This window comes from Mus pahari, chromosome 16, assembly GCF_900095145.1.
Source record: "Mus pahari chromosome 16, PAHARI_EIJ_v1.1, whole genome shotgun sequence".
In the NCBI taxonomy this organism is placed as follows: domain Eukaryota; kingdom Metazoa; phylum Chordata; class Mammalia; order Rodentia; family Muridae; genus Mus; species Mus pahari.
The window spans coordinates 28,887,365-28,911,255 of NC_034605.1; the positions used below are offsets into that span (position 1 = coordinate 28,887,365).

Sequence of the window (23,891 nt, forward strand, 5' to 3'; positions counted from 1 at the left end):
GCCAGCATTGCTTTTCTGTGCATTTCAGAGCACAGTATGATATCTGCTTCATGGCAGGAATGTCACTAGTGCTGTCTGTATTGTGTCCTTCACAGAACCAAGTGGTTGTTGCTGCTGGAAGGAGTTCTTGGGGAGCCCGGCTCTCTGGGGCACTTCATGTCTACAGCCTCAGCTCAGATTGAAAATGTCACTCTTCTATTCGGCCCCTCTTTCTTGAGCCAAGTCATCTCCAGGATGGACAAAGTAGCTCTCCAGTGGAGCTACGGTGGAACCTGGGACAGCCAGGCTACCTAGAAGTACAGTCAGCTATGTGTGGACACCATCTGCTAGGGAGCAGCAGGCTGTGAGATCAAGTCCCCTCTCAAGCTCTTCTGAATCCTCTGGGTTTGTTGTGTGTGTTTGGGACTTTATCAATCCACCTCCTTTTCTGTGGGAATACCTGGCTCTTGCCTAGAAAGGGTGTAGTTAGCTCTTAACACTCTCCATATAATCGCTCCTATAAAAATCCTTGGTAGTGGTGGCTGATCCTATTTGGATCTTAAATGTACCCCAAATCTCCTATGTTGAAGGCTTGATCCTCAGCTTAAAGAAGGTAGCAACTCTGGAGTCGGACTTTGTTGAGGAGAGTTATGCTCCTGGGGTGTATAAGGACCCCTGGGCCTTCCTGGCCTCTCTGCTGCCAGCTGCCATGACCTGGGCAGCTCCCTCTGCCACAGCATACTGCTGCTTCCCCAGCCCCAAAGCAACAGGGCCAAGCACCCTGGAGCTGACATGGCTGAAAACTGTGAGCCCAAATAAACATTTCCTCTTTTTAAGCTGTTTATCTTGGGTATTTTGTAATATGTCTGGTGAAAACAGTGGGAGGAGGAGAGAGGGGTGTGGGCAAGGGGCCACACTGGTCCCTCCTCGCTGCCGATCTCCCATTTTATACAGTGAAGGACAACTACAGACACTAAGGAAGGCAGGCACAGCTCACAGCTACTGTGAGTATACTCGACAGCCTCTAAGGCACAGCAGGGAGCACAAAGGGACTTTTGGTTTAACTAGTGGTTCAACCTATCTAAAGAGCACAGCCAGCAGAAGGGTCACTGTTTTGGTACAGGGGTAGCAATTAGCAAATGTAAATGAATGGCAAGGCAACCCCAGGGCCTTGTGCACAGCAGGCAGGGGCTCCATCAACCCGGGCTGATTCTCTAGCCACAAAGTGCCAGTGATTTTGCTCTGTAATGGATGGACAAGAGCCTGTCTAAACATGGCCACAGCTGGCCAGAGGTTTTTGTCTTTTGTTCAATGTCTGAGCATAGCATGTAACAGGCATCAGGTAAAGAAAACTTAAAGCTTACAGAAATCCAAACAGCTTCAAGTTGACAGGATACTGAATATACTGACTCCTCAGTGAGAAAGTAAATGACACACCCACTTTTGAATCCTTCCATTAGAACCTCTTTGGCCATTACTGAAGTTATCACACTAAAGATCAAATGTAGCTTCACTGCGGCCATCCCAAGAAATGAAGCTGAACGCAGTTCCTGGTTCCCACCACCCAGCAGCCTGGCAGTGTGAGCTGTTCAACCTATTCCAGTCTGTTGTCAGGAATCACATCACAGGATGACCTCTGCTCTGCCCACATCGGCTCAGAGGCTCTGAACGTAAGGACAGAAAGTATCCCACCTCTTTGCTTACACCTGATGTGTGACTGCTTGCTCAATCATTAAACTCAGTATTTGCTATTTTACATTTCCTTTAAGGAGCACTTTCACACAAAAACCCTACCTGACCTAGCCACCTTTAAAAATTTTACAAACTGCTGGTTCCATCCTTTTATGTGAGGTGAATTAATTACATTTTGTTCCTCTGCTAAGAGGGACATGACTAATCGGGATGTTTACTTTACTTAAGCTCATAATCTAACACTATAAGGAAAAATGAGATTCAATCCTGTCTGACCTGGGTTCAAATGGACTTCAGTTCTTCAGGGATCTCAGCTGAACAAAACCAAACCAACCACAGCAGTGGAGTGCTCTTGTGTGTGCTGAAGAGGGACATGAAATCTGAGCATCACCAAAGCCCATCCTGGATGCTGTCTAAGAGTTCAGCTGCTACAGTTTCCATAGTCACATCCCAGCATCTCCCCCAGAGGCCTGAAGGTGCCTCTCATGGCTGGACCCCAGGCCAGCTTGGCTGCCCTACATCAGCTTCTCACAGCCCCACACAGGAGGGAAGCTCACTCGTAACCTGTTTTCTACTGGAGTAACATTTTTTTACTTCAGTCGCTAGAGTACCCAGTAATCCTTGTGGGATACTGTCTGGGTAATCAGACGCCCAGCGTCTGGGGCGGGAGCACTTCTTCACTATTCCTACCCTGTAGGCTAAGAGTTGCTCTGGCCTTACTATAGTCTTACAAGTGCACTACTTTGGGAAGCACCCTTTTTGGCTATCGTAATGTTCTAGCACACAACTGCATGAAACCTCCTGAGAACACACAAGGGCAGGCTGAATGGTTATCAGAGCAACAGCTTTCAAACTTACAGGTATGAGCACTCTGTCTCTTCCTGTGTAGTTAAGAGAGCTGATCCCACAGCTTTGCTCCACTGGGCAAGCGAGCGAGCACTCTACACTGAGCAGCACTGGCAGCCCCACCTCAGATGGTGCTTTGAGACCTGTCTTACTTATAGTCCAGGCGGGCCTGGGACTCACTCTATAACCTTCACTGGCCTAGAACGTACTCTGTAGCCCAGGCTGGCCTCAAACTCTTCCTAATCTTCCTGCTGTAACCTCTCGAGGACTGGAGGCACAGCTGGTGGAGCAACCATGTCCTGCTTTGCCATTTATTTTAAATGAGAACTTCTGACTGGGAAGATAATGTTTCCACAGTTCGTGCATTAGCTACATTCTTGTTTGACAAGCCCATCTGCTAACTTCTGAGAGGTAGGCAAACACATTAGCTGACTGTATACATTTTCTCTTGGGGAGGGGGTAGCAGGACAATCTCTTAAATCAGGCAATCATCAAAATAGCTATAAAACTGTAAGAGAATAAACAAACACTTTCCATGGTTCTATTTATAACTAATCAAAAAAAATAGAATCTTGTTTAACTGGAATCCAAATATGCTGACAATAAATTATACCTCCTTTCATTCATCTTATATATAAAAGAGAGCAAATGCTGGAAGTAAAGGTCTACCAAGGAGTGACACTTCTCCAGAGTTAGCTGCAAGGCTAACAGATCCATCAACTTTCTTTCCTGATGAGTGAGAAGCTGCTAGGAGCATGGGCCCCTCCCTGTGCGAGGATGTGAGGTCTGTGCGCTCAGAAACCATGGGCTCTGCCGAGTAACTGGACTCCATCGGCACGAAGCTGCACTCTTCTTGATATGTAGAATGGTGCTGAATCTACATAAGCCTATCTCACAATAAATTAATCTGTACTTTAAAAAGTCCATAAGAACAGTATTTCAAAAGTTGGTAGGACACAGGGTTTTGGCCTCTTCTTTGTCTCAAAGAATTCTGAAGATGTGATCAAGTTTAGTATTGTGAATGCCACAGCAGTTTTAGTCAGACATAATTTAAACACCAGTTGTCTTTTCCCAGAGAGTGATAGTAGCTTCCGAAGTATACAAATCTTTGTCGGGCTGCTGCTATCGGCTTGCCAGGACAGGCCTGCTTGCTCCAAGTCCTTCCGGCCTGAGGCTGTTTTTCCCATCCAGTCTTCTATCTGCCAGAAGGGTCTTTTTAGGTAAGGAGGCCATCTAAATAAAGCAGGAAAGGAATTTCAGTTTGTGTCCATCTTAGAAGCCACTAAGCAGATGGTAAGGGAGGAGTGGCAGGTCAGTGCCTGTGCACCTCCTCAGCAGAGCTGACTCCATAGACGAGGGAGGGAGGGCAGGAGGGGCAGCCCCCAGGCTCATGAGAGCACTACAGCTAGCTGCATCTCAGTACAGCTACAGGAAAGCCCTGCAGAGCATCAGTGTAGGTTTCCTGCCAGTGTTCTACAGAAACCAAGTCATTTCCAACTGATTCACTGTGCTGGACACTGCTAAGCATCTCACCTAACTGTCTACATCATAGGAAGCACATAGTGTGGACTGGATTAACAGAAGGGAAAGTAAGGAGAGCTTGCACAGGGTTACAAAGCCTGTGACCACTGAAACCCAGGCTGCCTGACCCTAGGCGCAGGACTGCAGAGAGCCCAGCAGTGCTGCCGTGAACCCCAAGTCCATACCATAGGGGGCATAGGCGCTTCCAGCTGTCTTCCAAGGAACGAGAGCAACCTTCTCCAGATGAGGCCACTTCCCATAAACATAATCCCCGTAACCAGCCAAAACACACGATGGTCCTGAAAGAAATTAGTTATTCCAGTCACAAAAGGTCAGGCTCCTCACAGACAAACTCCCCGCCATTGGAAGAGCTCTCCATAAAAAGCAGCTAGGAACAAGGCCTGCAGTAAAGCCCAAACACTACAGCTAGAGCAGGGTTACTCCTCAGTCTCCTCACAACTGGGGTCTTCTGCACCTGGGACGGTGCACAATGCAACTGTCAGAAAATGCTGTAAAGGCGAGGCTTCGCTCTGCAGCCCGGGCTGGCCCTCAATTCCTAGGCTCCAGAGATCCGACTGAGGAGCTGGATCTGCAGATGTGTACCACTTCGCTGGGATGAGAAAGGATTTCATCTTTGGGTTGAAATCCTCTTGTTTTATAGATCTGCAACTTTAGTTTCCTAAGGCTCTCATCTACAAAGTAGGGGAAATATGTTTATTTTATAGAATTGTGGTAACTGTATCAAACAAGCCCTCTATATGTAAACTCCCAGGAACAGAGCCAGATACACACAACTAAAATAAAATCCCTTATTACCACTGCCTCGGTGTGGCTGTGTTAGTCAGCGTCTCCCGTGTACTTCCATATTCTATGCTCATGTGACATCTTTATTGTCAGCTTGACTAGATTTGGAACCCCTCAGGAGTCAAATTCTGGGAGGGTATTTCCAGAGGGGGCGAGCCCCCTGCTCCCGACTATGGACCATGTGACTGGATGTCTCCTGCTTTGCAACCTCGCCTTCCCCACAACGATGGACTGTGACTCCTTTAACTGTGAGCCAAAACCAACCTTTTGCACCTTGTGTTGCCTTTGCCAAGTATTTTGTCACAGCAATGAGAAAGGGAACGAATATACTTCAAACAAATCTGACCTTTTAAACATTATAAAATAAAATCCTGTAAGTTATTTAAAGAGTTGCATTCTTACCTCTTCAAGGGAAGATTCCAAATTCATGCCAAAAGCAACTCCCATCAGACCAAAGAGTGAAAGGGAGAAGGTTCCCATGGTCAGCTGGAGATTTAACCTCATCATCACATTGCGATGGCTGCAGAGAAAACATTCCACTCAGACCAGCACACACCCAGATCCAGCAAAACCGAGTGAAGGCCTATGGGGGCTAGGGGTGGTCACTCTTCACCTTCAAAAGGAACTCTTATGATGGTTAATACTGTAACTTGACAAAGTTTGGAATCACCATAGAAACAAGCCTCTTAACTGAGGTGGGAAGACCCACCCCTGTCATAGGTGGCACCACTCCCTGGCTGGGGACCTGGAGAGCATTCAAAGGGAAATGAGCAGAGCATACTTCACCTCACTGGTTCCTGACTAGAACATGACCAGCTACTTCAAGTTTCCCTCAAACTGTGAGTCCAGAGAAACCATGCATTCCTTCAGTGCTTTAGCCAGGCCTTAGGGAACTAATAAAGCCTACTACAGAGTAGTCCCAGATGTGATGGTGTGACTTCTTCCAAATACCATTTTTTTAATGAGTGCTTCTTCGTTCCTAACCACAGTGCTTAGCCCCTCTGTAGGGCATCCTCACCTGTCTAGGTTGATGAAGATAATGCTCTGCGAATCGTCAATCAGGACCCGAAGCTCCCTCGCCTCATTGGAGAGGTCCTCTGCTAAGCGGTAGTAGTTCTCCAGCAGCAGCTCCATCTCCTCTGCGTGGTCGATCCCAGTGCTGCTCTTCTCACTTCAATACAGTCAACAGTCAACAAACCCGACACTGTGCAGCGCATACTGACCCCCAACTTCAGCCACCAGGGAGAGAGCTAGCCTTGTCTCGTCTGTTGTCTAGCCTTGTCTTACCTGTTGTGAGAAGCTTTGTCAACTGGTCCTAAGCATATGTACTCAGCCCTACTCAGAGGAGTTCAAATCACTGTGCCCATGCCCTCAATCCAAGACTCATGTAAACACATTGTTAGTGACTGGGAAACACAGATGTGAATACTGATGAGAGAGTGCAAACACTAGGGCACTATGGAGCACACGTGAACCCAGACTAAGTTGGAAAGAACATTTCCTGGGCTGGAGATGCCTCAGTGGTTAAAGGTTAAGGGTTTCCAGGTGACCTGGGTTAGATTTCTAGCACCCACAGTGGCTCACAACCATCTGTAATCTGAGAACTGGAGATTCTCAGAGATCTGATGTCCACTTCTGGCCTCTGTAGGCATGAAACATACAAGTGGTACATAGACATACATGTAGGCAAAACACCTTTGCACATTAAAAAAAGTATCTCCCTTTGAATCCAATCAAGTACAGCAGTAGCTGATTTCATCCTCCCTGGATGAGTGAGCAGAGGACCTAACTGCTATTATCTGCTTCCCTGAACACATCCTATTAACAGTGTGTAATTCTAGCCTGTGTGGATACCACAGGTCTGTCTGTGGTCTGAGGCAGTGACACACCTAAGGCATCGCCTTTTCTGCAGGATAGATTGGTAAAAGTGAATTGCATTGGCATGTTTGTATGATTAAATGTTAGGAAGAGAGGGTTGTATGTTTTGTCTTGGGGGAATTAAAAAACAGAGAAAGTACCTGTTATTGTGTATGGTGTGCGAGTGACGTGGGAGTCAGAGGACAGCGTGCGGTTGCACCCTCCTTTCCCTTTCCCATGGACCGCAGGCATCTGGCTCAGGTCAGCATGCTCGCACAGACACTTTCACCTGCCCCTTTCCTTGCTCTTAGCTAACGAAGAACATGAGCACTTACAACTGCACCTCTGTCTGAGAGTGCATTTCTCTACAGGCTTTGGGCCCATTCCTGGAGGAGACTCAAGTCTCCAGTGACTTTTAAATGCACTGTCAAGTATTAAAGATCAGACAGTGAGCTTCATACTTTGTGTTTGGACCTGCTTTTAGCAGTTTCTACAAAAACAAATTATTTCTAGGTTTATAAACCAGAAAAGAGTGTAAGCTATGTGTTTATAACAGACAAGGCTTATGGAATCCAATCCCCTTCTCCTTACCATGCAACTGTTGCCCTTTGCTTCTTAGAGAACTGATTTCATTGTGCATATGTTGCTTAGTGATCCATTCCCTGGGGATAACTGCGATATATGTATGTTCTCTTCAGCCCAGCAGCTGGAATGCAATGTGCACTCAATGCAGCCTCACTGAGCTGGGACCTGTGCAACACACAGTGTCTAAAGATGAAAAACACCTGTTCTCTATCTAGGAAAATACAGGCTCTCATGAAGGGAGAAACAACACAAGGTTCCACTTACAAAACATGTGGGTCGCTCCACTTGGTTAGACAGAGTTCTTCCAGCACCTCCTCCTCATCCAAGAGCTCCAAAATTGACTCTTTGAAAATTTTAATGTCTGTTTCTAACTCAGAGAGACTGTAAGAATAGTTACACAGCAAAGGTCAGCAGCATACACGTGCATTATTTCACTATAAGTGTGTAGGGCAACTTATAAGTAAGTGATCCACCTATCAGTGTACACAGTAAGAAACATTTCACTAATAATGCAAATTAACCATTCCCAAACTCAAATTAGTAAAATTATACAACTCTATATACAACTTTGGTGGCTTTCAAGGTTATACATTCTAGACACTTAAGGCTAAGGCAAAACACGTGGGCATTATGCTTAACTAAGGACTCTGCGGTGAATCAGGTCAGAGGATGGCACCGAGGAGGTTTATAGGAGGTAGGTTATAGGTAAGAAAAAGAGGCCAGAGAAGTGGTTTGTAGCCTTGCTTGTGAGTCATGCAGGAAGGGGATGGACAGACCATTCGGTTTTTATGTATAGTTCTGAAGGGTGAATCATGACAAGCAAAGGCTCTTTCAGATTACTTACACCCTTGGCCCTATTCCTGTTTGAGAGAGGGTATCACTCTGTAGCCTAGGCTGGCGTCCAACTTGAGGCAATCCTCCTGAGTGCTGGGATTAATTTGAGGTACCATACCTAGCTTTGCACATTCTTTTAAAAAATTACTTATATTTATGTGTCTGTGTGTGCCTATGCCATGTGTCCTATTGTGTGCCAACTGAGGCCAGAGTGTTGGCTTCTTGAAGCTGGAGTTACAGGTGGTTGTGGGCCACCTTATATGGGTGCTGGGAATGGAACTCAGGTCCTCTGAAAGAGGATTATATTATCCATTAAACCATCTCTTCAGCCTGGAGCTCAGATTATTCTTAACTGATAAAAGTACTCCAACACTGGATCAACAACACAAACAACAATGCCTTTTAAATTTTTAACCGAGAATTAAGGCTTAAGGGATAGACGGATGAGCAGTTCAGATCACTTGCTATTCTTGCAGAGGATTCAAGTTTGGTTCCTAGCACCCATATGATGGCTCATAATCATCTGTAACTCAACTCCAGGGGATCTGATGTCTTCTGAACTTCTCAGGTACTAGGCACACACATGGTACATATTTAAGTATATGCAGGCAAAACAACCATACACATAAAATAATAAATATTAACTTTAGTTTTAAACTAGGGCCAGTAAGAAGGGTCAAGAAGGCCAGGGTGCTACTGGAAAACCTGTTGGCCCATGTTCAATTTACGGGATTTATATGGTGGAAGGAGGGGACCAATTCCAACCAGCTTTTCTGACTTCCACATATACGCACATATCCTCCCACCAATACAATTTTAATAAAAACTAATATAACACACACACACACACACACACACACACAGTTTTGTTTGTTTGGTTTGGTTTGGTTTTCTGAGCTGGTGAGATGGCTTGGCAGGCAAAGGTGCTTACCACCAAACCTAACCACCTAAGTTAATTTATGTCATAATTTAAATAAATATACTCTGAGGTTTATACTTTCCAACTTTTCTTGAAAGTTTAAGTTAAATGCCGTGTCTATTGCTTACCTGGTGTGTATGAGGCTTAGGGTTCAATCCTCAGCACCACACACACACACACACACACACACAAAAAAAAAATTAAAACAGCTAAAATCTGACATGAGGGGAAGGAGTGTGGCTGTCAGAGAGATGGCCCAGTGGTTAAGGACACACACTGCTGTCCCAGAGAACTTCAGTTTAGGTCTCAGCACTTAACACGTGACAGGGTATGTGCAAAAGGGGCGGGGTGGGAGCGTGAGAGAGGTGCACTACACCCTTTCCACCCATGGCAAATTTTAATATGGTGCTGGGGCCTCATAGACGAGGAAGGCAGGCATCTACCACTGAGCTAGTCACAGCCACAGCCCTTAGCTGTTAAATTTCCAACGACAGTAGGAGAGTACACTTCTCAGAGTATATTTATTTAAACTATGACACAAATTGATTAAGACAAAATTTAAATTCTTGGATAAGTTATGATTTTAGAAAATGAACATGGGCTTTAGAGTAGGGGATACGTGAATCTGGACTTAGATCAATGAATTTTTCTATGAAAATAAAGATAGCATTAACAACTGAATGGAATGACAGACAGGCTAGAAACAACGTTTTGTGCAGTATCTTTCTGAACAATATTAGACTGTGTACTCCTTTTGGTTCAATCTTCCACCGATAACAGTTAGAAAAATAAACGCACTATTTTCATATACAAACTAAATCCCAGCACTGAGGGGCTAAGGCAGGAGACAGCAGCAGGTCCAAGCTTCCCTGAGGTCAAGGTCGGACTGGGGTATGTAATAAAGCAGGTCTCATCCTCCCTGGAGTCCCCTCCCACAAAAGAGAATAAAGTATGGTGATGCTGACAGCCTGTGTACAGTGTGGAAAGCGGTTATCATTTATAAGCAAGAATCACACTAGTGTCACGTGTGATTTTGCCTTAGCATCTCTCTGTAGACATCGCAGAGACAGAAGCTGAAGGTATCTAACTCCCAGCTTGTCAAGCAACCCGGATTTACCTTTTGCCGTTTTGGAGTAGGACATGCAGCTTGCTTCTGTCCACAGAGGAGTGCTTGGGGTCCACTAATGCATCCAGGGTCTCAAGGATCAGTGGTTGCAGGATGCTTAGTTTCCCCCGAAGGGTGTTGATCTAGATAACAACATGGCCTTTCATAAGAATTAAAACAACCTTTTTAGAACTTAGGATCAGTGAAGCCTCTGATTAAACACAGACATTTGTACTAGCAAAAAGACCTGACAGCATTTCAGAACACAGCCCCTGCTGGAACACCTATCTATAGATGACTCAACAGCCACATCTCCTGGTTAGAAGAGCAACAGGTAAAGCTGTCACCGGCTCTGGATTAACTCTCACAATAGTCTTCCTCTATAGACAGCTGCTAGGAAAGGACTAGGGAACGATTTGTTAAAACAAAAATCTGATATCCCGGGGACTGCAGAGATAGCTCAGGGGTTAAGAGCATTTCCTGCTCTTCCTCAAGACCAGGATTTGGTTCCAATAGCTTATGTTCGGCAGCTTACAACTGTGTAACTCTGACTCCAGATCCAATGCCCCTGGCAGCTACTGGCACCTACACACACTTAGCTACACAAATATACACATAATAAATAAAAAAATAAATCTGAAAAGCCATGTCGAAGCACGCATTTCACATTGGTTATAGCCAAGTTTTCTGTAAACAGAGCACAGTTCAAAATTGCTATGGACCACAGCCTTTCAACAACTGAAACTTGGGCTAGAGACTAGGTCAGCTGGCAGAGAGCTTGCCTCGCATGCATGAAGTCCTGGGTCAGGCCCACAGCACTGAATAAACTGGACATATTGTTATGTGCCTCTAATTCCAGGCCTGGGAAGGGGGAGGGATGATGAAGTGTCACTTGGACTTTAAAAAGACACATTAAATCACTGTAGAGTCCAAAGTCTGCTTTGCTTTCCTTCCTTCCTTTTTTGTTTTTTGAGACAGGGTTTCTCTGTGTAGCCCTGGCTGTCCTGGAACTCACTCTGTAGACCATGCTGGCCTCAAACTCAGAAATCCGCCTGCCTCTGCCTCCCGAGTGCTGGGATTAAAGGCGTGCGCCACCACTGCCCAAAAGTCTACTTTTCTTAAGCTAACACAAGCATAGCTGCTAGTCCACAGGAACGAACTGATAATAGGATAGTGGTTAAGATCAAAATACCTCCACACCAACTGACAAATGACACAAGACTAATGGAATTAAAACTATAAATGGGACTATATGCTGTTTTAACTCAGAAACAAGTCATCTAACTTGGAGCTGCAGCCTAGAATCAGGGTTTACAGCAGCTTGCTACAGACTCTTTTATTCTCTAGTAACCGGACCTAGTTCTAGGTTCAGAAGACCCAGAGTGGGCAACTGAGGCAGACCTACTGTTTCGTTTCACTATCCTAAGAGACACTAACCCTCTGGCCAGCCAGGGTTGGACTGTGTGTGGCTGGGCGGCTAGGATCCCCTCCAGGTCCTTGTGAGGTCTCCTGCTCCTAATGTGTCATGGTCCAAGTGGGTTGAGGGGGCTCCCCTTTATTTGAATGGATCCCCTGAGGAGGTGGCTGGCTTGATACTGTAGTGCTCTTCCAGAAAAAAGAGGGGAGCCCCTGTCACAGGCCAGAACTTGTATACTCGGTGGCTGAGCTCCCTTAGTTCCCCCGTAGCTGACAACATCTGTCCCCACCCTATGGCGTCCTGAGTCAGCTCAGCCTGTCACGCACCATCGGCACTGTGCTGTTGCTCCTGTCACCCCAGCAGAGAGGAAACCATCTCTTCCCTCATGAAAGCAAGCAGGTAACAGACAGGGCTACCAGGTTCACTCAGGCTTCCCTGAGCATTTAGGAATCCAGAGACTACTGATGTATGGGGCAGGCGTGGTTCCTGTGAGTCTTGGTACCAAATAAGAGGCATTTCCTTGAACTCTCTCAAACAGAGGACCATGTGATTAATGTTCACGTGAAAGCACTTGTATTATACAGTTTAATTTGAAGAATGAAGTAAAAGGTGCTCAAAGATCGACATACATCCTAACTTAAGGTCTCTTTCATACTAATCCCATGACACGGATCTTGAAAGTGCAGACAGGTGTGGTACTACACACCTGGATGCCCAGCACTAGAGGATGAAGCAGGTGGACCACCTTAGTTCAAGGATGGCCTGCTATATATACAGCAGGACTCTAATCCAACAAACAAAAACGTAAAAACATAGACGTGTATAAAAGGGAGCCAATGCGAAATGTCCTTCCTCAGTCCCTTCTTAAGAGCCTTTAGTCCCACTGGCTTGGGTCATAAAGTTGGAAAATGAATGTCTGCCCTTGGACGAGCTTTACAAGTGATTCTAATGTGGCTGGGGAAATTGGCTTTGTAGTAATCAATACTAACTTGCCTTTGAAGGGACTCTGGCCATGTTCTGTCTAGCGAGGCTCTGGCAGAACTTACCCTTCTCTTCCATTCCCTCTGCTTTACTAGAAACTGTTAGACTACAATCCTAAAGCTAGCCGCCAAGGCCCATTCCCTTACTTGGCCACTACCAAGGTTCAGCTATCAAGGCCCTGAAGTTCAGCAGTCAAAAAACCCCCTAGGCTCACCTAATTAACATGCCCAATTAAAACTAAACACCTCATCCTAACATGGAGTTTCCCCTTTCATCTTTATAAAATACTGCCATTTTTCTATGTGCCATGTCTGTCTCCTCTCTATCCACAGGTCGTCCTTTGTCCTCCTCCTGCACAAATACCCCTTCTCCCTCTCCCTTGTTCCCTCCCCCCTCTCCCTTGCCTCTATCTCCTGTCTTTGTTTCTTATTCCCTGTCTTCTGAACCTCTGGGCAAGTCAATCTCCTCTGTGCTGAGAAGTTGGTCTTGGGGGTTCTGAGCTGATGCTTTTCCTAACAGTCTGCACACTCCAGTCATCTGGAGCATCATCAAGCTTCAGACAAAACATCAGATCAGGCTCACCCAGTACTCAGGAGTGCTTCAATAATAACTCTGAACCCAGGCTCACCCAGTACTGCAGGAGTGCTTCAATAGCTCTGAACTCAAACGGTAACGGGTATGTGACAAGCTGACCTTCTCCAGCCAGCTGTGAGGGCAGTTCCCGGAACAGCCACTGCTCCAAGTTTAAATTCCGATAATCTAGTATCAGAAGACACTCTGGAGTTATCACAGCCTTCAAATACTAGAAAAGCAAGAGAAAGAATGCATAAGTACACACATATACACACATTCATACAGATGCAGGCTACCAAGCTGGAGGAAAAAGTAAATTCACAAAACTGAGTTCATTTTACTAATTTTGGACTAAAACTAAACCAAATCAATGCTCATTTAGTTTTCTAAAAATAAATAATAATAAAATTAAGGGATATTTTTTATAAAGGAAGAAAATTCAAATTATGTAAGCCTCAATAATTCTAAGCTGCTCTCAGAAAATCTAGAATTATACAGATTAGGTATTTATTAAGACTCCAACCTGCTGTGGCACAGATGTATGCCCACAATCCCAGCAGCTGTTCAAGGACATGGTCAGCTATAGAGCAAGTTCAAAGCCAGCCTGGTGTACATGAAACCATCTCAAAACACATCCAACCCCAAAGCAAGACATCTACCAGGACACGCATGAGAAACTAGGGAAAGAGTGAAAGAGAAAGTTCCCTAAAACAATCACGCAGGCGGCTCGGCCAGGGAGAGGCCACGCCCGTACTTGGGAGCTGAGGTATGAAGACTGCTATCTGAAGAGAAAATAAACACTTGCAGATCCCATCACTAAGCCTGTGGCTTAGAAGAGCTGACTCAACAATATAACTTTCCTCCCCACTTCTATCTTTTATGTGGATACCAGCCCAAACCACAGAGGCCTGTTTGCTCCTACTCTGGACGATGTCCTCACTCTCTCTGAACCCTCCTACCCAGCCCCTGCACACAGCTGCTTTGTCAACAGCTCCGGCTGGCCTGCTTGCTTCCCTGGGCCCAACTCAGACTTACTCATTTCATTTTATGTGTGTTTTGTCTGAGTGTACATATATGTATGACTATATTGTGTGTGACTGGTGCCTGTGGAAGTCAGAAGACGGCATCAGATCCCCTGGAACTTGAATTTTGGGTGGTTGTTAACCACTCTATGGGTGCTGGAAATCAAACCCTGTCCTATGCAAGAGCGACAAGTGCTCCAGTCACTGAGCCACTTCTCGATGTGAGCATCCCTCCTTCTGACATCTGCTCCACTGTTTTCTCCTCCCGAACACCATAAAATGGTTCCTGAACTTTTTTTAAAAAAGTTAAATTTTGGTAGACTTTTAGAAATGATTTAGTTTAATTGTAGTAGTTTGGCTCAAATGGAAATGGTTCCTTTTGAAAATAGCACCAATTTATTGAGTTAATTTGAAATTACAGACAAGCCTCAGTGCTCCAAAGTACAGCAGTATGAAATCAGAAAAATTTCTAACCAGTTGTGAATAGCCAGGGTTACATATAAGGGATGGCTCAGTGGTTAAGAGAACTGGCTGTTCTTCTAGGAGACACACGTTTGATTCCTAATACCCACACAGCAGCCCACAACCAGTGTAACTCCAGTTATCTGATGGCAGGGAAAACACCCTTAAATATAAAATAAAAATTAAAAGTTATAAAAAAATTTTAAAAATGAAAAAAAAGTGTGAGGAGAAAAAAAGATTTGATAGTTTGTGACTATTCATGGCACAGATATTTGGCCTGATCTTTTTATAACTACCTTCCAACATTTAACTATGAAAATATTAATACAAAAACTGAGAGGTTATATATGTCTATCTACCTACATACTTGTCTGTACAGTATAGTCTTCTATCTACCTACCTACCTAACCATCCATCCATCCATCCATCCATCCGTGCAGTATAGCATACCCACCATCTGGGTCCCACAGTGTAACATCCTGTTTAACTTACTTCATCTCATGTGCACATCAAAGAGATACTGTTTAGAAGTGTTCTTAATAACAAGAGCAAGGAGTATTTTCTAGAGAAAAAAAATCATTTGGGAGCAGATTGCTTCTGTTGTGGTAATTTTGATTAAAGGACAAAAAATCTGATCCAAGACAAATGTAAAAAGCAGTACATGCACACTTCAGGGCTTGGCACCACTGATGGCCTCTCATTTATTTCAGGACCACTTGGTCTCACAGGTCCAAACATTGGAGGACCACAATAACCAAATCACTAAAGAAACTGAATACATTCAGTGTCTTCTGAGCAGGCAGTGAAGTGTGATGATGTTAGAAAGTGCTAGATACAAATGTAAACCAAGGCTTTAAGATTCAACGGACACTCCTAGTGTCCATGAAAAAGCAGGTGCTTCTGGGTAGCTAAGGCTGTACTGTAACTGTACCTCACCAGAAAGAAGCTAAGGGAACCATCTCGTGAGCTGCGGGGCAGCCTGTGCCTATGACTTCAGCACTGGGGAGGCAGAGGCGATATGATCAGGTGACCAGCCTCATCCTCAGCTACATTGCAAGCTTAAGGTAGCCTTGGCCACACAACCCGTCTTTATGAATAAATAATAAATAAATATCAAGCTTGTGTGATATCAGAAACTACAGATGAAATTCAAAGGCCAACAAAGACCACAGTAAGAATTTTCCCAACCCAAAAGAGAGCGACATCATGCTGGTTGAACATACAACCCAATCCATGAAAGATGAGCTCTCTCCTCACAATGCATTCAGTAACAAAAATCCCACATCCTCCCAATGCTTGTCTGTCTCTCTGTCTGTCTTTCCTCTCTTGAAACAGGGATTCTTTATATAGCTCTAGTTGTCCTGGAACTTGCTATGTAGACCGAGCTGGCCTCGAACTCAAGAGATCCACCCGCCTGCCTCTGTGTGGGGGATTAAAGGCATGCACCACTCTCCCAGCTCTGCAGAGTTTCTTGTAACCCACATACTGACCGTGTAGCCAGGACACCGGTGAACACAGCAGTGCGGCCCTTACCTCCATCCTCATGATGATCCTGTTGTTTCTAGTAGTTATGCTCATCACGTGCTGAAACCTCAAGTCCCTGGCTTGGAGTGCTAACTCATGGTATAATTCAGTTTTCTTCCTCTCTATAAGAGAAACGGAATGGGTGAAACAAACTACTAACCTAAGGAGCATGGGCTGCTGCGGTGTCCCCGCCTCACCAGTGCAGTTTCTATCACATCACACAGCGGCTAAGAGAGACTTTAATGCCCACTCTAACCATAAAAGCAGATTCTTGCCAACTCAAGTTCTCCCTCTCCCCTTTTCTGTAATATTTCACTGTGCTCGGCAGCCCACTGGGGAACAATATAAAAACCACAACCAAGTATGAGAAGAACCTACAGCAGCAATTTTTACCTCTGGACACAGTCTCCTTCTCTGACAGGATGTCACACATCCCAGGCTGGCCTTGAACTCCATAAAAATCCTTAAAAATTGAAGAATGCCCTCAAACCCACACAGTTATTTCTGGGAACTGAGTCTAGGTATTCCTGTATTTTTGGCAAGCTCTCTAGCAACTTAGCTACATCTCTAGCCCGCAGTCATTTTTTTTTCTTGAACATAAATTTTATCAACTAGTTTTTTAAGATTTATTTCTATATATGAGTGTTGGTGCCTGTGAAGGTCAGAATGCTACACTGGATACCCTGGAACTAAAGTTACTGATGGTTGTGAGCTACTGTGTGGATGCTAAGAATTAAACCTGGGTTCTTTTTAAGAGCAATGAGCGCTTTTAATTGCTAGGACATTTCTCTAGCCCCTATATTTTCTGTTTTTTATCACTATAGCATCATATGTAGGGTTTTGAATCTGCAAATAAGTTGAATTTGGTAATTTATTATTGGACAAATAAAAACTAAGAAAAGTTAATATCCATACAGATCCTCCTACCTGAAAACTAAATTTACTAGCTAAGAATATAGTAGACGAGAGAAAACTTGTGATAGGCTGGGGACAGTAGTGTGTGTATTTCTGTGTCAAACCATACCTCTAACAAGAAAAGCAGAAAAGCTTAGGAGAGAGTCTCTGGGGGAAACACAGGACATAAGCAAGGATAAAGAGGACCACAGGGCTACAGGGAGAGGTGAAACTGGAGACTTAAGCCACCCAGTGACCCACACTTCCATCTTTCTACTACAATGATGGGGTGAGGGTGGGGGTGAGGTTGAGGATGGGGGTGGTGCGTAATTCTTCTTTAAACCTGTTTAGAATGAACAGGACTCGGAGGGTTGTAGAAGGGAGACTGACAGAAGAATCAAGAGGAAAGACAGCAGGGCTCTACTGCAAACACTGTAAGTGTCCTGGGAGTCCAAGTGGCTCCCACCAGAAGGAAGTAATACAGGAGAACTGCTCACAGTTGCTGACAGTCCCAAGAGCGCTGGTAAATAAGCACTGGGGGAAAACCTCCTTCAACACAGCGATAATCACGAATTTCTAATTTTTCACCAAACTCACGAATCCATTGATAAAGATACTCACCAAAAGAGGTAACGTTTCCTTCTTTGTCAAACTTTGTCTAAAGATAGATCATAAAAACAAGTATTAATTTAATCTCAATTTAGTGTATTTATGTCTGAGAAATAGCTTTAAAACCTTGAAATGCAATTTTAAGTCATATCTGTAAAAAGTCAGAAGAAAAATCCCTATTTTTGATTCCCTTGCTAATATAAACTTGACAGACTAACTTTCTATCTTGGTTCCTCAAGAAATCCACTCATGAAGAATGAATTCTGTCTCTAGGTAACCTTGCTTTGGGTACCAATGGCCTTGTCAGTGGATGGCACTGGGCTAGACAACATCTGAAGCCTTGCCATGCTCACTGTGGGGCTCTGGAAGTGAGTTTGCAGGAGACATGGGGACTGTAAACCACGGACCTCACATGCACTTCTGCAAATTCACCTGCACTTGCGTCATCAGTTGGCAGGCTAGGGAAGCCTCTCTGGCTGGGAAAGGACTTGACGACGATCCCTGGGCTGGGGATGTCACTCAGTGGAAACATGACGCTGCTTTGGCCTTGTTGCTGAGTGTGGCTGTCTCACAAACCTAAATGTCTTTTTGGAGTTAAGAAGTCTCTGGCAGGAATTGCAGAAGGAACTGAGACATACAGAAGAGGTGCCTACAGCAGTCGCAGCATGCACCGGGCCACATTAGCTTTGGTCAGGAGAGGAACACTTTCTGTATGCTAGTGCAGTCATGGTTGCAGGTGTCAAATGTGAACACACGGGCTGTCCTACTTAAGACACCAAGCACAACCCAAGCATGGGTCTCGATGACACACAGACACTAGGTTACTGCTTTGGAGACAATTTATGCTATGATAGTAGCATTAAAACAAACCCTACAACTCACACTGCAGCCTGCTTCTCCTGAGAAAGATCTCATCCACAGGACGGACACAGCAGGAAACACCACGGTCAAGGTTTTTTTTTTTCTTTTCTTTCTCCTTTTTTTTGAGTCAGGGTTTCTCTGTGTGTAGCCCTGGCTGTTCAGGAATTCCCTTTATGCTACATTCTCTCCAGTAGTGACCAGCGCAACAGGCCCCAAAAAACCTGGGCGCTGTCCTGAGGCGAAAAGTTCACGGAAACTTAGTCTCCTGGAATCATGGCATCCTGTATAATGAATGCTCCAATGTCCTTGCTTTAGTTGGAAAACAGATCCATGTGCTTTCCCTTAATACATAGCCATGTTAGATCCTAGGCAGTCAGTCCTTGAGCTGACCCTGGGTCTAGGCAGCTAGTCACTGCCCTACACAGGAATTTACCATTCTCTAGGAAGAAGGAAGTTTGTGATCTAAAGAGGAACCAGAGTAGATACTTACAACTATAGATAGCTGAGTTAGACCCATACACAAGTGTTTACAATGGCCTAGGGGAAGGTGGACTATAGGAACTATGGCAAAAGCAGGAAGCCCTTGCCCCCGGCTACTAAGTTTAAGCTGACTTTAGGTGGAGCTGTTTTTGATCCCAGCTATTAATATTGAATGTTATCCCAGTTGGTTCCTACCAGTCCTTCCATGTTTGCATTCCTCTGTTTTGTGTAACTTCCCTATTTTCTTCTGTATAAATAGTCTGATGCTCCATTTGACATTACATTCAGATACCATACTCCCTTGTGTCCATATTTGTTTGTCACCCAACATTCGCCGAATCCTCACTCGCCTGCAACCAGAGAACCAGTTCCACGCAGATTGGGGACCCAAGTGAGGTCCATCTGCGGCACCTTTATAGACCAGGGTGGCCTTGAACTCACAGGAATCCACCTGCCTCAGCCTCCTGATTATGTACACCACCATGCTCTGGGGTCAACTTCCATTAAAAGTTTTGTATCTGTGTAATAGCTATCGACTGGCTTGCCTTAGATTGATTTCTGAATCACATACTCACTGCAGAAAATATGGAAATTTGTAAAACGACATAAATCACATGATTTGACAAAATTTTAGCAGAAACTACACCAATAACAACTTATAAGGTGTCTTCTAGTGTTCCTGTAAGTCATACCTCTATCAAAACATATTAAGTGATTTTACATTTTGATATCTATGCATCATTTTTCTTTAGTGAGACTCCTTTTCTGAAAGACACCATATGAACCAACACTTAAAATGGTTACTTTGTAACTACCTCACTTTTGCAACTCATTCTTTTCAATAGAATTAGTTGATTATTAGTGGTCTTGGGAAATGTTTATTTTGCCTATAAAGAACTTTCTTTGAGTCATCATCTGACTTTGTATCCTTTCCGGGAGGGGGGTTAGTGACTTTGTGGTCCAGGCTGGCCTCACACTCACATCCTTCTGCCTTGGTCTCTTGCCTACCTGAGAACCAATGGCCTTGATTCTATTGTGGAACTGAACAATTCCAGAAAACTAAGAGTAAGTACTTTCTAAGTAATCCTGCGGAAACTGGCAAGGTGCCTTGGGACTGTAACCCCAGCATCTGGAAGGCCGAAGCAGTAAGACTGCCCTGAGTATGAAGCCACCTAGGACTGACATTGAGTTTTAGCTCAGCCTGCTCAAGAGACTGACTCAAAATGCAAAGCGAAGCAAAACGAAACCCAAACAATAACAAAAAACAAAAAACAAAGAAACAAACAGAGAAAAGACCCCCAACAAGCAACTCTAGGATGCCTCTTACTTTACATTGTCTATAAAGAAAAGCTTTAGCTAGGTGGTGCTGGCATATGCCTTCAATCTCAGCGCCCAGGAAGCAAAAACAGCCTACTGTGTTCCAGGCCAGCCTGGGCTATACAGAGAAAGGAAAGAAAAACCAGAAACAAACAAGCAAAAAAACCAACCCAAGTTCTTTAGCTGGGCACGGTGGCATGTACCGTCACTCCTAGCACTTGAGAGGCAGTGGCAGGAGGACCCCGAGTGTTCTAGGCCAGGCAAGGAGGCTTACACAGTGTAACCATGCCTTAAAGGTCTTCATGAAGCTAATAATAACCAAACCCAGACTATCTCTAAAGAACAACACGCGCTGGATGGTCACTGTATCTGAGGCATTACTCTCAGGGTTTTGGGAGTTTTCACCTTTAATAAAAAGTAGGTGATTTAACTTTTTTGTTTTTGTTCCTATGAACGTGTTTGTGTGTGTTTATATATATGTTCTGGGGCACAGAAGGTGTCAGACCCCTGGAGCTGTGCTAATGTGGCTGTGAGCCAGCAGGTGTGGGTGTGAAAGTGAAAGATATGTCTCCCAGAAGTGCAGCAGGTGCTTAGCCATCTCCTCAGCCCCCAAATCATGTTCACAAACGAGCATAGTAACATACAGTGATGCTATCTCAGCTTGGTACTCTAATCCTCATAATTACCTAAGGCAATACTTTCTAGTTATTAATGAGAAAACCAAGGCACAAGACATCACAATAATTTGTCTTAAGTCCCCCTAAGGAAAAAGAGCACACTGGGTTTAAACTCAGGAAGTCTGACTCAGATTTAAAACTTTTTTGGAAACCATAAAAGTTTACAAAATGAGCTGCAAAAACAATTTACAATTTTACTTAGGTTATTTATGGGTAACATTTTGTCACCAAGGGCCTAATTTCATAAATGCACACACAGACCACTGAAGATGTGTTATTAATTCACCCAGTTCCCCGTGAGTCATTTCAGTTTTAGAGATCATAGCCACCCTTCCCGGCATGCACGCAAACGTTGCCCGCAGCTGCCTTCCCAGCCTCCTCTTCCATGCCTCTCAATGGCTTCTAGCGGATTCTAAACAGACTCACATAAAATATGAAGTGTTCACTGAGGAAGCTATGGGCCTGGGGATGTGGCTCAGTCGGTACAGTGCTTGTCTTGGCCCGGGATCAATAGCCAGGCTGCATAAAGTAGGTGTGGTGGTGCATTAAAACGTAGGCTAGTGAAGCACACCTGCAACGCTACACCTTGATCACCCTAGACCACATAGCAGGTCTGAAGTCGGGTTAAGTTATATGAGTCTTGTTATCCCGCCAACTCTCCCCCCACCCCCCCCCAAAAAAAGGAAAGAAAGAAAGAAACTTTGGCTTCTGGTGGTACCTCTAGACCAATCTCTCAGGTGCTCAGGTCACTGGCCAAACACAGCACAAAGGCAAATGCCTCCTCCGACTCCAACCCTGTGAACTGGCACATTATTGGATGCTGGGTACTCACCACGGCAAACACCTGGGCCACGCTGGCTAAAGTGGCTTGAGAGGCATCCGAGGTTCTAAACCGGAGCACATCACCTGAGAACGAAGGAGAGAATGAATGGCCCGTGCTAACCCATTTTCCTGGAGGGGCAACTGCAGCTCTAACAGTCCATGGAGCCTTAAGAAGACAAACTTCCAGCTAATCATTCTATCCTTCTTCCTACCCACCAGTTCCATGTACTAAATTCACACAACTCGTTAACTGAGGCCTGTCTGTCCTTTCTCTGTGATTAGAAAGGTCAGTTGGGGCTGGGGCAACCAGTGCCTGTCTAAAATGCACAAGGCCCTGGGCTTTGTCCAAAGCACTGTACAAAAGTAATAAAATAACACTTACACTTGTTTATTGGGTGTGTCTGAGCGCTGTGGGAGTCAGAAGTCTATTATCTCCTTCTACCATGTAAGCTCGAGGGACAAGAGTCACAGATTAAGTTCCTGGGACTCACAGACTACTTGGTTCCCAAGTATTATCAAGGGAGGAAAAAAAGCACATAGCAAAAGAACTAGGTGTGGGGAAGGGGGTGTTGACTGACAGCAGCTCATTATGGGAAAAATTTAAGTACAATTCCAAAAAGAGAAGTACCCCCAAACCACTCTTGTCAGGACTGTTTCTGAGCAATCACTTTTGTGGAGAATGCTTCAATGTCTTCAAGTTTCACCAAAGCATCAGCAAAGAAAGACTCCTGTGTCTCCTCCCGACCCCCAGCGTTTTGCTGCTTGCACAGTTTGAGAGCAGACTTCGTCAAGGGTTAATGCTCATCACTGGTTTCAGATTCAAACTCAGTTCTAGGAATTCCCTACTTTATTCCAGGGCAACTTTGTAACTGTATCAATGTGCCCAGAAGAAATTAACATAATTAACAGAATTAATAACATCCCAACCTTGCTAATTACTGAAGCTTCCTGCTGCCCGGCATCGACTTTGGTCTGGGCTCCACAGAGTTTCAAGCCATATCGGACTACTGTGAGACCACGACTCACAACAAACAAAAGTCCCACCTAACACAATTCTGTGACACGAAAATAGAGCGGGGCAAAAGGAAGTAAATGGGCCAGTAGGATTGGGGGGGGGGGTGTCAGGAAAAAGTATGTATAAAAGGGCTGTCATCAAACCCATTACTTTGGGCTGAGCAGATGGCTCGGCCAGCAAAATGCATGCCGCCAAGCCTTGTGTTAAGACAAGCTGTCATCTGACCTCCATTTACACAACTCAGAGAAAGCCGCTTAAATACTAATTTTAAAACAATAACAAAACAAACGAAAGCAGCCAACGAGGCGGTTAATGTTTCTAACTGCTCCATCCAGAAGGATGAGACCGGACTGCGGTCAATTGGCGGCCAGCCTGGGCAACACAAGGAGACCCTGTCCCAGTTAGCAAGAAACCGCCATCAAGTCCTCGCAGTGCCCGCCGGAGCACTGAGGGCAGGGTGAGACCGGCGAGGCCGAGCGGCGGTGAGGACGGCGGGGCCAAGGGCAGGCGGGGCAGAGGCCGCCGGGGCCCCGCGGGACGCGCGTACCTGCAGCGCGGGGTGCGCTCGGCGCCTTCGGGCTCCGGGAGAGCCGAGGGGTCGCGCGGCCGCCGCAGGCAGCGAGGCTCAGGCGCGCAGCCGCCGTCCACGGGGCCCTCCGGGGCGGCGCGGCGCGGGGCAGCAGCCTGGGCAGGCAGCGCAGACATTCCATGGCGAGCGGGCAACCGGGAAGCCGCCCCAAGAAGCCGGCCCGGCATGCCGGAACTCGGGACGATCGGCGCACCGCGACAGCCGCGCACCGCGCCTGCGCGAGCCGTCCCGCGCCTGCGCGCTGCCGTCCACGCATGCTCCGGCGTGGTGTTCGGGGACGGCCGACCCGGTCTGCGTCCTTAACAGAGCCAGGTTGTGCAAGGTAGACTGACCAAAGCAGCTCAGCTCCGAAAGTGTCCATTATTTCGAGGAGCTGCGGATTGATAGCTACTTTCTGGAAAGGTTCCCTATGTATAATATGTGTGCACAAATTTGGAGATGAGGAAGTTACCACTATTCGTAAATCAAATAAGTTTTATTTAAGGTTACTGTGTTTAAAATTCACT

The 23,891-nt window shown here is 45.4% G+C and overlaps 2 protein-coding genes across 3 annotated transcripts in view; one reads left to right on the forward strand and one right to left on the reverse strand.

Annotated features, from left to right (window-relative positions):
* Nucleotides 1–821, forward strand: part of Gpld1 (glycosylphosphatidylinositol specific phospholipase D1) — a 49,361-nt gene extending 48,540 nt beyond the window's left edge. For both annotated transcript variants that reach the window (XM_029547690.1, XM_021215541.2), the window contains exon 26: nucleotides 96–821. In XM_029547690.1, the coding sequence (XP_029403550.1) occupies nucleotides 96–182 (87 nt within the window). In that variant the 3' untranslated portion in view covers nucleotides 183–821. The remainder of the gene's footprint in view (nucleotides 1–95) is intronic.
* Mrs2 (magnesium transporter MRS2) lies at nucleotides 815–23,573 on the reverse strand. Its single transcript, XM_021215666.2, has 11 exons — nucleotides 23,344–23,573; nucleotides 21,792–21,865; nucleotides 17,637–17,673; nucleotides 16,131–16,243; nucleotides 13,169–13,342; nucleotides 10,155–10,285; nucleotides 7,549–7,665; nucleotides 5,861–6,013; nucleotides 5,245–5,362; nucleotides 4,224–4,337; nucleotides 815–3,750 (listed from the first exon to the last, which is right to left on the reverse strand). Exons 1-11 carry the CDS (start codon nucleotides 23,504–23,506, stop codon nucleotides 3,640–3,642), a joined length of 1,305 nt encoding a protein of 434 aa, XP_021071325.1. The 5' UTR covers nucleotides 23,507–23,573; the 3' UTR covers nucleotides 815–3,639.
* Nucleotides 23,574–23,891: the final 318 nt, after the last annotated feature.